General features: G+C 37.2%; 1 protein-coding gene across 1 annotated transcript in view; it reads right to left on the bottom strand.

Moving 5' to 3' along the window:
- The window catches only part of BRCA1 (BRCA1 DNA repair associated), a 77153-nt gene that overhangs the window by 11804 nt on the left and 49448 nt on the right, over nucleotides 1–15901 (bottom strand). Inside the window, 5 exon segments of the mRNA XM_051994357.1 lie at nucleotides 3759–3836; nucleotides 5514–5601; nucleotides 7931–8229; nucleotides 9482–9675; nucleotides 13437–13557. Coding sequence (XP_051850317.1) covers nucleotides 3759–3836; nucleotides 5514–5601; nucleotides 7931–8229; nucleotides 9482–9675; nucleotides 13437–13557 — 780 coding nt within the window.

The following is a 15901-nucleotide window of genomic DNA, read 5'->3' as shown; positions in this document are numbered from 1 at the left end:
ATACTGTATGATGATCAACTGTGAATGACTTAAGTATTCTCAGCAAGACAATTCTAAAGGATTCATTATGAAAAATGCTGATGGATTCTGAATGCAGATGAAAATATGTTTTTATTTTCTGTATTTTAGAAAATTTTGTTCCCTTAGACATAAATTGTGTCTTCTTTCACAACACGATTAATAATAGTAATATGTTTTACATGATTGAACGTGTATAACCTGTAACAAATTGCTTACCATCTCAGGAAGAAGGGATGTGAAGGAGGGAGAAAGAAAATTTGGAACTCAAAAACCAAACCAAAACAAACAAAAAAAGGATTGTTAAAAATTGCCTACCAATCAGACTCCCAAAATGACATAGAAAAAATAACAACAAAGTTCATATGGAAAAACAAAACATAAAGAATTTCAAGGAAATTAATGAAAAAAAAATCAAATGAAAGTAGCCCAACTGTACTAGATCTATAATTATATTATAAAGCAGTGGTTACCAAAACCATTTGGTATTGGCTAAGAAATAGACTAGTTGATCAGTGGAATAGGTTAGGTTCAAAGGACAAAACAGTCAATAACTTTAATAATCTGGTGTTTGACAAACCCAAAGACCCCAGCTTTTAGGATAAGAACTCACTGTTTGACAAAAACTGCTGGGAAAATTGGAAATTAATATGGCAGAAACTAGGCACTGACCCACACTTAACACCATACACCAAGATAAGGTCAAAAATGAGTTCATGACCTAGGCATAAAGAATGAAATTATAAATAAATTGGAAGAGCATAGGATAGTTTACCTCTCAGATCTGTGGAAGAGGAAGGAACTTATGACCAAAGAAGAACTAGAGATCATTATTGATCACAAAGTAGAAAATTTTGATTATATCAAATTGAAAAGGTTTGTACAAACAAAACTAATGCAGACAAGATTAGAAGAGAAGCAATAAACTGAGAAAATATTTTTACAGTCAAAGGTTCCGATAAAGGCCTCATTTCCAAAATACATACAGAATTGACTCTAATTTATAAGAAATCAAGCCATTCTCCAATTGATAAATGGTCAAAGGATATGAACAGACAATTCTCTCTCTCTCTCTTTTTTAAATTTTTATTTATATATTTTATTTTATAATAACTTTATATTGACAGAATCCATGCCAGGGTAATTTTTTTACATTATTATCCCTTGCACTCGCTTTTGTTCTGATTTTTCCCCTCCCTCCCTCCACCCCCTCCCCTAGATGGCAAGCAGTCCTATATATGTTAGATATGTTGCAGTATATCCTAGATACAATATATGTTTGCAGAACCAAACAGTTCTTTTGTTGCACAGGGAGAATTGGATTCAGAAGGTAAAAATAACCTGGGAAGAAAAACAAAAATGCAAATAGTTCACATTCATTTCCCAGTGTTCTTTCTTTGGATGTAGCTGCTTCTGTCCATCATTTATCAATTGAAACTGAGTTAGGTCTTTGTCAAAGAAATCCACTTCCATCAAAATACATCCTCATACAATATCGTTATTGAAGTGTATAATGATCTCCTGGTTCTGCTCATTTCACTTAGCATCAGTTCATCTAAATCTCTCCAAGCCTCTCTGTATTCATCCTGCTGGTCATTTCTTACAGAACAATAATATTCCATAACATTCATATACCACAATTTACCCAGCCATTCTCCAATTGATGGGCATCCATTCAATTTCCAGTTTCTAGCCCTACAAAGAGGACTGCCACAAACAGGTCCCTTTCCCTTCTTTAGTATTTCTTTGGGATATAAGCCCAGAAGTAACACTACTGGATCAAAGGGTATGCACAGTTTGATAACTTTTTGGGCCTAATTCCAGATTGCTCTCCAGAATGGTTGGATTCGTTCACAACTCCACCAAGAACCGCATTAGTGTCCCAGTTTTCCCGCATCCCCTCCAACATTCATCATTATTTTTTACTGTCATCTTAGCCAATCTGACAGGTGTGTAGTGGTATCTCAGAGTTGTCTTAATTTGCATTTCTCTGATCAATAGTGATTTGGAACACTCTTTCATATGAGTGGTAATAGTTTCAATTTCATCATCTGAAAATTGTCGAACAGACAATTCTCAAACAAAGAAATTGAAACTATTTCTAGCCATATGAAAAGATGCCCCAAGTCATTATTAATCAGAGAAATGCAAATTAAGACAACTCTAAGATACCACTACACACCTGTCAGATTGGCTAGAATGACAAGGAAAGATAATGCGGAATGTTGGAAGGATGTGGGAAAACTGGGACACTGATACATTGTTGGTGGAATTGTTAATACATCCAGCCATTTTGGAGAGCAATTTGAAACTATGCTCAAAAAGTTATCAAACTGCATACTCTTTGATCCAGCAGTGTTACTACTGGGCTTATATCCCTAAGAGATTTTAAGGAAAGGAAAGGGACCTGTATGTGCAAGAATGTTTGTGGCAGCTCTCTTTGTAGTGGTCAGAAACTGGAAACTGAATGGATTCCCATCAATTGGCGAATGGCTGAATAAATTGTAGTATATGAATGTTATGGACTATTATTTTCTGTAAGAAATGACCAGCAGGGTGATTTTCAGAAAGGCCTGGAGAGACTTACATGAACTGATGCTGAGTGAAATGAGCAGGACCAGGAGATCATTATATACTTCAACAACAATACTGTATGATGATCAATTCTGATGGACGTGGCCCTCTTCAACAATGAGATGAACCAAATCAGTTCATCTGTAATGAATTGAACCAGTTATACCCAGCGAAAGAACTCTGGGAGATGACTATGAACCAATCCCTCTATTTTTGTCCACCTGCATTTTTGATTTCCTTCACAGGCTATTTGCACACTATTTCAAAGTCCGATCCTTTTTGTACAGCAAAATAACTGTATGGACATGTATACATATATTGTTGTTTAACTTATACTTTAACATATTTAACATGTATTGGTGCCATCTGGGAGAAGGGATGGGGGGAAGGAGGGGGAAAGTTGGAACAAAAGGTTTTGCAATTGTCAATGCTGAAAAATTACCCATGCATATATCTTGTAAATAAAAAGCTATAATAAAAAAAATTGCCTTTGCTATGTAACTGGAGGAAAAAAAATTTAGACCTGGTATGGCAAGACTACCTTCCTTTGCATTTTTTCATTTGATTTCCTCGATATTCTTGACCTTTTATTCTTCCAGAGCAATTTCATCATTTTTTCTAGCTCTACAAAATATTTTTGGTATTTTGATTGGTATGGCATTGCATCAGATTAATTTAGGCAGAATTGTCATTTTTATTATATTATCTCAGCTGACCCATTAAAAAAAAAAGTAGCACTTGCAAAATAGTAGAGGAAGGAATAGCATATAACCCTAAAAAATCAGAGATTTATAAAGATATATAGCAAAGATTTTTTCCTTAGGCATGACTGCTGTTCAATATTAGAAATTGTCTGATGCACATTGATTTTAGCCTAGTATCTAAAGAAAGCCTTCTTCACAGGCTAAAATTGCTAAGAACAGATTAGATCCTATTAGTTGTGAAAAGAAACCCATTTCCCCAACATTGCCTGCTTATCTGAAGGAAACAATGCACATTAAAGATAAAACCAATTTAGTATAATCATTAAAGGCCTTTTGGGTATTAGATTCAGAACTGTAGAAATCTTAGGTGTTAAGACATTAAATGTAAAAAAGAATAGAGACAGAAAAAACAAATCATGAAGGGTAATGGGGGGGGGGTGTAATATGTTAAATTATACTTACACAGAAAACTCACTACCCATTTCCCTCCTGCAATGCCCAAGAAATACTTCAGAGTCCGCTCACACACAAACTCAGCATCTACAAGGTAAAAAATCATACGAGAAGTCAGTACAAGTTGATAACTAAGTCTACAAGTCTGGCTATAGTAGGCTCAGAAGGTCCTAGTCCATCAGAGAAAGGTTGGCAATTCTACCTACTCTGGGGAAGGAAGCAGAAGCTAAAGAAGTTTGCATCATCACAGGAGAAAAGGGAAAACATGGATCTCTATAAGTTATATCTCATACACTGTATTTTCTGTATCCTAAACTACTCAAGTGCCTTTAAAAAAATATTCACAGCATGGCGTAGACTGATACTGTTGCTATCAACAGAGACTAAATCTGTTTCAGTGGATGGTTATATCTAGAAGGAAAAAGAAATATGTGTGAAGCTATAATGCTGACATTATAATCCAAATAATATGGGCTTACTCTTAGGATTTTGACCTGGAGAGCCCTAACTCCTTAGCCTTCCTGAAAAGGGTACTGGAAAAAATACGCCAGTTGGAGGCTAAGGATCTCATGATTCTTTCTTTTTCCCACATCAATACTTCAGAAAGCAATAGCTAAAGAAAAATTTCTGTTCATTTCCCAGTATTTCAAAGACTTCTTTGAAGAACTAAGAAAGCTGTGGCAAAAACATTTGGGAGAAATGCATTTAATTAAACCTTAAGAAACAACAGACAAGCAATCATCGGCAACAGCCTCTCTTTATAAAATTCTTCACATTTTAATTTTGTAAAGTTTCTTTGTTTAACTGCTAATAAAGTCAATGAAATAATGAACTTTAAACTCAGACATTCCAATGCATTAGCCATTTGAAAACTGGACAGTACTTTTGGCCTCCTTGAGAGACACTCTAATAGTACATGGTTCCATGATAAGTCTCTATCACAGGATAGGATCCGAGTTCATAGGATCAGAAATCCAGGGTAGAAAGGCATTTTAGAGAGGCTAGCTAATCCAGAGGTCAAGTGACATGTCCAGCATTACATAGAGATGAAGTGGCAGAGATGAGATTTGAACAATTTTCAAATTATCACAAATCAACTTTTAAAATTCTGTTCTATCTCCCCAGTCTCTAAACCCATGCTACTAACTTTGTCCAGTAAAAAGAAGAATACAATTACTTTTAAAATAAAATTATAATTTATCAGCTCTTAAAAAAGTAGGATTTGTTCTTTGGTTTATCAAAATTCATAAAGTATTCAAGAGAGCAGCTTAAATCTAGGATCTTTAAAACAAAATATCTAAAAAAAGAAGCATTTAGAACTTATAGTCAATTAATACAATACAAATGTCTGTTTGGGTTCAATGGAACTGAGTCATAAATAACAATGAACTTGAAGAGGGGTCCTCAAACTTTTTAAATAGGGGGCCAATTGACTGTCCCTCAGACTGTTGGAGGGCCGGACTACAGTAAAAACAAAAAACTGTTTTGTAGGCCTTTAAATAAAGAAACGTCGTAGCCCTGAGTGAGGGGGACAAATGTCCTTAGCTGCCACATCTGGCCTGCAGCCGTAGTTTGAGGACCCTGAACTTGAATTTCAAGTAAATCTTGAGGAACTGCTTTCTAGAGCAGAGAAAATTAATTTGGACTTTTAAAAACTCTTTGTCAATTGTCTATTTTGTTTCTTCCCGCTGAATTACAGAAGTTAAGATACTTCTAACCTGGAACAGTTAACACATTTTCTCAGCTAATAAAGCTCTTGTATACCTGTTTTCATTATGACATGAGTGGTTCCTTCAGTAATTTGATTAGATAGTGTGCTTTGGGTTTTCCTGGCAAACTTCTGCACTAGCATCTGAAAGCAAGCAAAACACTGAATTACATCAAATTGCCTCCAATGTAATATTAGACAGATTTGAGCATTAGAAATTCTGGCTTTGCATTCACATCAGTTAAGGGATAAAAAGATTTGCTTTCTAACATAGCTGAAGTACCAAAATAAACACCAATCTAATAAAAAGTACAACTTCCAGGATGAAAATCTAAAGTATTCCATTTCAGGAGATATGAAAAACATAACCAAGGTTTCAAAATAGGATTGATTTTTGCCTTTAAATAGCAGAAATCACTTGATTGCCTGAGACAGTTTCTTTGTACAGTGACACTCCACTAGACTATAATTCAGATCTATCAGCCTGTAATTTATGAACAGTAAGAAATCCCGCCTTCACAGAAAAATATGCAGTAACTATATATGGCATGAAACTAAGATTCAAGTCTCTGATGGTTAAAAATATTAGAGTCACAGAGATGCTAAAGATCAGTGTCACAGTCATCAGTTCTGATACATTTAAGGGCAAGGATTGAAAGAAGAATCTCATCCTTTCCCCAAAGAAACCTAGCACCTTCCAGCTATTCTCCATCAAGCTTATAAAAAACAATAGACAGTTTAAGAAATTAACCAGATCCATTTTAAGCACAGTTGACATAACTGGTTACTTCTATTTGGTAAATAACTTTGTTCATCAAACACCATTATTTACCAGTCAATGCCACAAATATTACCACTTATATATTGAATGATAACGTAATTGGGATCAGGTTATATTCCTCTAAATTGTCAGACTATCCACACTACCTCAGGGCTCACAGAAGGGCCGACTTACAGAAGCTAATGATATCCTCCCTCTCTTTACCATTGCCCTCTGCCAGAATCATTAGCAATTCTGTACTGATTATTTGCTGAAATCCCGCCATGGAAGTATTCAGTTAGAGCAGTAACTGCTGAAAAGATCATTTTAATGTGAGCTTTGGAATTAATCATGTGCAATATAGTCAGCTGCTTCATCATAAATTTGCCACACTTCAGCAAGTATGAATAGTGCTTAAAAGTTTTCTTCTTTTCTTTTTTAAAAGACAACATGTACCCAAGCCACTTGTGCACTGATCTGCAGCTCAGAGCTGCTAGTGGTAAGAAAAATTAGTTTAAAAAAATGCCTGAAATGGCCCTTCAAGCAAAGGGAACTCTGGTATTTATGCAATGAGGTCTGGGCAGGGTGGGAAAAGTGATTGAGACTTAAATAAATACAAATGCCTAGATGTGAGCTTTAAGTGTCAGATAGTAAGAAAGTTATCACAAAGACATCAGCCTGCTGCTTAATTTATTATTGCTCCTAGGTTTGAAGCCAGTTCTGGAGCAGGGTTTTCTAGCCACACAGAAAGCCATATGCTGAGTCACTGGTTACCTCTAGGAAGGTTAGAATTAGAGATGCTCCTTATCCTTAAAAAAGGACACTATTAAGAGAGACTAAAAAGAATTACTGAATATTTTCATTCAGCTTGTAATAAATACTGCTCACTCCCTAAGCCCATTTGACACCCTATCGCTGTCAGGGGCTTAAAGAAATATTTACTAAGTTGTTTTAATTATATAAAGTGATACCAATTATGTTAAATTATGGGGAAGGTGAGTGCCTTGCATGTGTCTGAATTTCAAACCCGGGCCAAACAGAAACAGGTTAACTGCATCCTTAATATTTCAGTGGGTATTTTTCCACAATAGGAAACCATTCTTGCCTTTGGCAAGATAAGCCAGAGGAGAGGCCAAATTCCTAATAGCAGGGGGTGTTGCAGGGCAGAAATGACATGGCAGGCTGCTGAATGACTGTGTTACAAGGCAGAGGAAAGACAAATAAACATTGGACAAATGCCACTGTCTGGCACTATATTTGGAAGTAGCTAGATTCAGTCAATTTATGCAAGGGAGCACCAAGCACACCGAGATGTAGAAGAAAAAAGGATTACCTCCTGGAGAGAGGAGAGACACACCTATTTTCTGCTAAAGATGAAAAAGAAAACAACAACAACAACTAAATAATTTTTAATAGCTCTGGATCATGGCCATACAAACTCTAGTTGCTTTTTGCTAGCACCTGAAAAAGATACTAGTCAAATAATGAAGAAAGAAGCAAGAATCAGGAAAACAAAACTGTCTCACAGTGATTTTTCAGAAATCAACAATAAAAAGGACATGGTGTAGACTTGTGGCTAGCTTCCCAGGGTCATCTTGACAAAGGCTACCCTCTCTCCAGGACCTCACGATAATGTGCTGTGAGAAGAATATAACAGCGCAGTTACCAGGGAAGCAGCAGAGCCCCTGGCCAGACACACTCGGACACACTCACGTGTTCTTTGGGAGTCAAACCCGATGCCACCAGGGACATTTTGGGGCTGCCTGCCCCTCCTTTTTTGACACTCTTCGAGGCAGAAGCCTCCTCCAGGGGCCCCTTCCCATTCCAAGCAGGAGCATTAGGAGCAGAATGATTGGTCCTTTGCACAATCTGAAGTTGGGATGACCTTAGTGCAGAAGCTGAGGTGGGCAGGTTGAGAATATCTCTTAGGGCAGTGTCCTTATGCTCTTGGGGGCTGGATTTGGTCTTCTCAGGGTATACTTTGACTCCAGATTCTGACTCAGGAAATGCTTCTAAAGAGAGAGGAAAAATAGTTTTCCTTACAGGGTGATTATTACCTGGAATTTCTGTACTTGTTTATTTTAAAAATTGTGTTAAAACTGGTTTCCTTTGTAATCTTATGTATTTTACTTTATTCATTTAAAAACATTATTCAAATCCAATTCCCCCTGTGCAACAAGAGAACTGTTCGGTTCTACATACATATATTATATCTAGGATATACTGCAACATATTTAACATATATAGGACTGGTTGCCATCTAGGGGAGGGGGTGAAGGGAGGAAGGGGAAAAATCGAAACAGAAGTGAGTGCAAGGGATAATGTTGTAAAAAATTACCCTGGCATGGGTTCTGTCAATAAAACGTTATTATAAAAACAAACAAACAAAAAAAACCAAAACATTATTCTGAGAAGTTTACCAGTTTCATTGGACTTTCTGAGAGATCCATGACACTAAAAGAACCTCAGGTCTAATGTATTCAACTATAAATTGCTTATTGTATAAAAGTAGGAAAAGAAGTCCATGAAAACAGGTTGTCTCAGGTTACGAGGATATTGCCATCTTTTTTTTTTTTTTTTTTTTTTTTGCTATTTTACGCACCAAAGTACAATTAGTTTGTGCATTAGAGTCATCAGAGCTCATTACCAAATTAAAAACAAAACAGAACATTTCTAAAACCTTTTAACAAAATGCTACTCCATCAGGAATTAAGCATAAAAACAGGAAATTTATGATGGCCCTTAAAAGACACTAATGAACATGGCCAAATGTGGCATTTTTAATGCCAAATTGCATCTTTTGTGCTAATGTTCTTTTCAGAATTTAAAACTTTTTTTTTTGGACTGATTGAAAGTCTGATTTACATGTCATAAAATTTGCACTCCATTAAAATGATTTAGAAGACATAAAATGTGTAGTTCATTTAGTCCCTTCATCTACAGATGAGAAGTGATTTTGGTCTTCTGGCCTATTTTTCCTGAGAGGATGGGGTTCTGCTAAACTGAGAAAATCCAGCTCCCAGCACTTTTCTTGTCTTAAGTGTCAAAGCTGTAGCATTTATTCAGCGCCCTGACTGCTGACTCCTCTTCAAGACTGAGCCCACCCAGGGAGCACAGGACTAGACTTTCCTCTCAAGAGCCTTAAATGGTAGGACTCTTAACAAACATGTCCATAGGGTGAATGCTAGTGAATTTCACTGAAAGAAAAAAACAAATGAATTAAACAAGAGCCCCTCCCGTGACTAAGACCAGCTTGAACGTTACCGAGGTTTGGTTTCAGCACACAAATCTGTTCCATCATTACACTGTATTCCTCAGGTGGTGACTGCTGTTTTTCCTTCAGGGCAGTAATCCTATCAATCCCCTCTCTGAAAGAGGAGTCTACTTTCTGAAGATTCCTGGAGTGGCCAAGTGGGCTCCAAACCCCCTTTAGAATTTGGTTCTCTAAAAGGGAAGACCTGGAAATAAGGATGGAGGAGAAAACCATCAGAACAGCTTCTGAAAGAGCTGATAATAGCTCCCTCTGGTCTCTCTAGCAGCTGTGGCAGAATCAAGCAAGAGCTGTTAATGTCAGACTATTGGGAATGATTGGCAACAAGAGAGCTGGTGTGTTGGCACGGAAGCAACATGTCCAGATTCATGTTGTGCACTGACATGTCAAGGATGACACATGACATCTCCCTTTAGGGGGCTAGTCTGAGGCTCAATGCCTAACAATATGTCAGCAAGTTTCACCAAATTAACCACTACTGTCACTCACTCAAATCCCACAGACTCTGCCCAAGTCCAAATGGCTTTGCTGGAACATCTCTTGCTGAAGCACAAAATGGAGCTGATGAGTCCTCCCAAATATTCTCTTCAACATTCAACAACCCAGTTTACATCATCATTCCTGCTATTTGCCTTTTGTCTGTCTCATTCCAGCCAGCTGTGAAAGGATGAGTTGAAGAAGCAGGGCCCACCAATAGATTTTGGGACTGAATCAAGACTGGTTGACAATCAAGACTGAAAAGATTAATGGAATTCTGAAAGTGCTACACTGGAGAAGGTTTTAGGTAATAATTCCTAACAATAGGCTTTTGCATTGGGCATGGGTTAAAGAAGAAATCACACACATCTCCAAAATTTATACAGAAACAGTGGGGGGGAGGGAATAGAATAAGGTGGAGTACAGAAGGATGTATAGATTAATGGAAAAGGGATAAAAAGGGAAGGAAAGGGGGCCTAAGAGAAGACAGGATACAAAAGGGTGTTCAGATTAACCGGAGTGGAGTATGCAGATTAACAGGAATGGGATAAAGAGGAAGGAAAAGGGTGGGAGAGAAGATAAAGGAGAATTCTATAGGGGTAGAGGTGGCTGGTGGGGAGATTAATTAATAGCAAGGCAAATTAACAGATAGAGGTAAAGCAGAAGAAGCTGGGAGTGAGAGAGGATAAGAAATATACACAAACATAGTAACAATGATCAGGAGTAGAATTTTAGAAAAAAAAGTAGGGGTAATAATAATCACTGCTCTTAGACAAAATCAAACTTAAAGATTCGATCAAGAGAGAGCTCTAAATGTCAGTCACATTAATATTGTCTTAGATATATGCATATGTGTATATATATATGTATATATATATATATGTATACAAATGTATGTAGGTGCATGTCCTATGTATATGTATCTGTGTATTCATATCTTTGTATATGTATACACATACACAAATATATCTGTGCTTAAATGCATCCTGCTTTGGGGAATTGGGGCTGGGGGGGGAGCGGGGGGAAGTGGAGTGGGAAAGAGGAAGAAGTAGGGAACAAAGAATAAAAAACAAAAACAAAAACCTACAAGGAAGCAAAGAAAAGATGGACAGTTGGGAATACAATGTCTTCTATTATTATATATGCTTTCTTGAAATGGAAATTTATTGTTGCATATTTTGAATCCTCCCTGATACAATATGATGACAATACTTTTTTCTCATTTGGATTTAAGTTTTAAATAAATACATTAGAAAAACAAAAAAACAAAAGGGTGTTTGGTCCCTATATATTAATTAGTCTCTAGCTAGCTAGTTCAATCAATAGCAATAAGACCTGGTCTCCACAAAGGCCAGAAAGCACTGCTCTATGGCATGGCCATAAAACCTTTGCCCCTAGCTTTAAAAATACATGCCATCAGACAGGGTGTACCTGGATCAAATCTAACTCATCATTATTCTAAAACACATAATCAGGAGCACTGGCTTTGCAGGGGACAGCACTTTATTACAGGTACAATACAAATGGCAAGACTAGGAGTCAAGATCACTGGCTCTACTACTAATGAGGTGCAACCTTGAGCAAACTGTGTCTCTATTTCCTCTACAGAGTGGGATTATTATTATTTATTATAATAAATAATGATTAGCCTCACTGTGTAGAGGAAATTTTATCTGTCCTATCTATCTCATAATGCTGTAGAAGTAAGATAAGGTAAAATATATGGATAAGCTTTACACAGTTTAAACATAGCATGTTATTATCATCTTTGGTCTAGAAGTGATGTTCTGAAATTTTTCCTCCAAAGAACTGTCCCTAGGACTTGGCTAGATTTCCTCCCTGAACTGAAATGATCACTCCTATACAGAGGACAATTTTATTTCTATGTCCAGCTTCACATTTACCCTGAAGGTTTATTCTTCAATCTCTTACTACCTGCTAGTAACTGAAATTCATGAAAATCCCAAACTGAGCTCCTCTTCTCTCTAAAACGTGCAGGGCCTCTCAGCTTCCCATGGTTTGTTGATAGTTTCATCCCCTCTTCCAGGTAGCTCTTCCCTGCTTAATGAAGCACCAAGTTCTGGAGAGCCCACCTCTCCCATCTTCCACATCTGCCTTAGCACTGCCACTATTCTTGTTTCTAGCTCTGTCATCTACTTTAACTGGCTTCTCTGCATCTAATCCAGTCTTTACAGAGTTGCCAAAGTAGTGTTCCCAAGCCGGGGCCAACCATGTTGTCCCCCTGCTTGTAAATCTTTGTCAGCCGCCTGCTGCCTTCAGGAAAAACCCCAGATGACATCCTGCTTGTGGCCCTTCAGACAACCACAACCTTGTTGCAACCTCTCCTTCTGATTTAATTCTATCCTACACTCCCGTCACATGCCAAAGTGGACTGCGAAACTGCCCCAAACTCATCTTCCTCTGTCCTTACTGAAAGAAACTCCTCCCACATCTGTTTAAAGCCCTTTTTTTCCTCAAGAACAATTACAATGGGAGGAAATTAAGTATTTACAAACCATTAACTATGTGACAGGCACTGTACTAAGTGTTTTTTTAAAAAAATCTGAATTATCTCATTTGATCCTCATAACAACCTTAGGAGATAGATGTAGTTATTATACAATTGAAGAAGCTGAGGCAAACAGAGCTTAAATGAATTGCTCAGGGTCACACAGTATTATGTCTGAAGCTAGATTTGAACTCAGGCTTTCCTGACTAAAAGACCCAGTATGCTCTATCCACTGCATCACCAGCTGCCTTACTGCTATTTCTTCTAATTAATATTCTAAAGGGCCAAAAGGGGTTACTTCCTCCTATTCCTAGACCCCTTGGGTTAAGATCTCTCCCTTACTTTATTCCCATTGCCTCTCAGATTACACTTATTTGTATATAATACACATTGCATTGTCCATCAGCCATTGTTGATCCCCTCTTCCATTAGACTGTCAGTCTCTTGAGGGCAGGGACTGTTTTCTTTCCCCATTTTCAGATCCCTGGGACTTAGCACATAGGAGGTGCTTAATGACTATTTGCTGATTTGAATCAAGGGAAGTTAGCATCTAAACTTATTTCTGGAAAACAGGAACTACAAGCAGGGTGTGGGCTGATCTATGAGGGGAGCCTTGTCACATCCTACTACCAAACTCCAGTATTGTTCACAATTTTAGTTTTGTTGTACTTTATACTAGAAGGACAGGTCATCCAACTATATCTGGCTCATGACCTCAGAAAGAGTTTAATACTCTTTCCTGCATAGTGGTTTACATTGCTTAAGACTAAAAGCCTATAGGTGATTAATAAGATACACATCATAAAGGAATAAGAAGCTATATATGTCTATGTGCATAAAGCCAGAGACGATATGGAGAAAAATAACAAATGCTTACTATAAGACAAGAACTTAAGAAATCACAGTTTTCCACTCCCAGCATCTCTCTCCCCCCCCAATATACACACACACAATGCATTTACCCTTCAACTCCTGGTTCTTCATTTTTACTACTGCTGGAATCCCCTGGAAATGCCTGGGACTTGTCTGACGAAAGGCTTTGTGAATTTTGGCTTTTGTGATATTCAACAGTTTTCTCTGCTCCTTCAAACAGATGAAAAGAAAAACACAACAGTATAGTTCGCTTAGTAGCTTAGTTCTTGCTGGTGATAATTCAGGTAAAGAGAAGCAGCCTGTGACAATCAAATTGGTTTCTAAACAAGCATATCAGAAGGAGAAAATTAAAGCTTATAAACATTAACAAGTGATATGACAGACAGATGCTAACACCAAATGGAGGAGAATGATTCAAAAATAAAAACGGATTTAGGCTGAAGCTGCTAAGGAAAGACATCCAACTGAGCCATAGCTACTTAACCTATCTTTTTCTCTCCCCAGTGAGGAAGATGTGAGGTGAGGGAAGTATTTTTGATCAATGACTTGACCAAAGAAGAAGCAATCAAATCAAAAGTAATAGGAGAGAGTTACTGATAAAAGCATCACCCTTTCTATTCTTACTCCATTTTTTTCCTTCAAAGCTACAAAGAATGTGAGTTTGGGAGGAAGTAGGGGTAGATTAAGATGAAGGACTAGAGGAAGGAAAGAAACACAATGACATTTTGCTTTAGTTGTTCAGTTATTTAAAAATATGGGGAACCTTAAAGTAATGGAACTAAGGATGAAATAGGCAAAAAAGGGACCAGACCTAAGACAAAGTTCTGGCATGTTTAGGATACTCTTTTTATTTATTAATTCTCAAAAAAATGAACATGCTACTACCTTCTAAGAAGTGAATTAAAGGCAGAAATACTTAGAAAGCAAAAATGAAAAATATAAATACCATAAATACTTTCTTCATATCTATTAACAAACCATTAATGATTAAAATAAAAATTTCAGTTTATATTAAGAAGGCAGAAGCCCATTTATGTCGTAAGAGGAAAATGCAAACAAAGTTTATATTAATTAGTTTTAAAGATATTGTGTAGCTTGGAGGAAAATAATCAATGATTTCTTGAGTCAGTCCTCAAATATATTGCTTATAGTTCTCCTGGCATCTTGGTTTCTCAAGGTATGAGTGTCTCAGGAACACAAGAAGATCCCTGCCTGGAGTCAGCTGCTGTTCACAACAATTTGGGCCTAAACATGAACCTACACTTTTTTTTCCCTTTTAATTGGGTATAGAAAGCCTTTCAATATTGTTGTCATTTTACTAAAAATACAGGATGGTAATTGATAGAATACTGTGTAGCTTCCCAAGAACGAATATGAAGTCAAATTAATTACTCACTGGAAAAGAAAAAAATAAAGTCTCATGAAAATTAGAAGCTCCGCTATTATCAAGTCATTACATAACTAGAATATTTAGCTTTTGTATTACTCTTTTCATTACAATGGACCCCAAGCCACGGAGAAAGAACAAAAGCTAATCTAAGTTATGAGGCAATCACACCTGGTACCTCATGGACACACCACCAGGTTTTTGGGCTATCTTTTTGCCTCAATCCTTCATCTCTAGGAGAACTTGACTTCTTCTAGGTTTGTGGGAAAGCTGTTTTAGCTCAGATAAAGAGCCCTGGACCGGTGAGCTTGAGCACTATCAGGGCCCTCTAGAACCTAGAGAGGTTCTCCTCCAGCCACGGTGGTCCACCTTGTCTGGACCTGGAGTCTTATGATATAGGGGACCGGGGCCAGACAAATACTTCTAAAGAAAAGTAGATGATGACTGTATGATCAGTACATACTGATCATATTCCACATAAATATTGTTTTATTTCCTCCTCACAGCAATTCTGTAAGACGGACTGTGCAGGACTATTACCTCCATTTTACAGATGAGAAAAATGAAGCTCAGAGAGATTTAATGACTTGAGAAATTCATTTGGCTAATTAGTAGCAGAACTGAGACACAAAACTCTTAAGTTCCAGATCTCTTTCCATTCTTTGAGATTACAGATTTAAAGCCAAAATGGATCTTAAAGATTCTCTAGGTTCAACTCCTTTCACTTTACAAAGGAGTTGAAGCCCATAGAGATGTCAGGATTTACTCAAAGTCATTTAGGTAGTGAGTGACAATCAGAATTTAACCTGTACCTATATCTATCTATACAGACACACAACTATACATGTCACACATATGACAAAGCTAGAATTTAAACTATATGTAAACCTTGACTTTGTCTTATATATGTATGTGTATACATATACATGTCACACACACACACACACACACACACACACACACACACACACACACACGCCACCTGGAGATGGCCCCCAGGTTAAAGCTAACAAATACTTCTGTGTTAAAGAACATTTGATATAGGAGCATCCCTTTTCAAAAAGGGACCCAAGGGTGTGGCTTTATAGGACTTACACCGAGGAAAACAAGTCCATCTTTCCTACTGAGTGTTATACTTGGTTAAGTGTTAGGCTCACATGAACTTGG

Source organism: Antechinus flavipes, chromosome 4, assembly GCF_016432865.1.
Source record: "Antechinus flavipes isolate AdamAnt ecotype Samford, QLD, Australia chromosome 4, AdamAnt_v2, whole genome shotgun sequence".
In the NCBI taxonomy this organism is placed as follows: Eukaryota; Metazoa; Chordata; class Mammalia; order Dasyuromorphia; family Dasyuridae; genus Antechinus; species Antechinus flavipes.
Note: the sequence above shows the minus strand (reverse complement) of the source record. Positions and strands in the feature narration are given on the sequence as shown.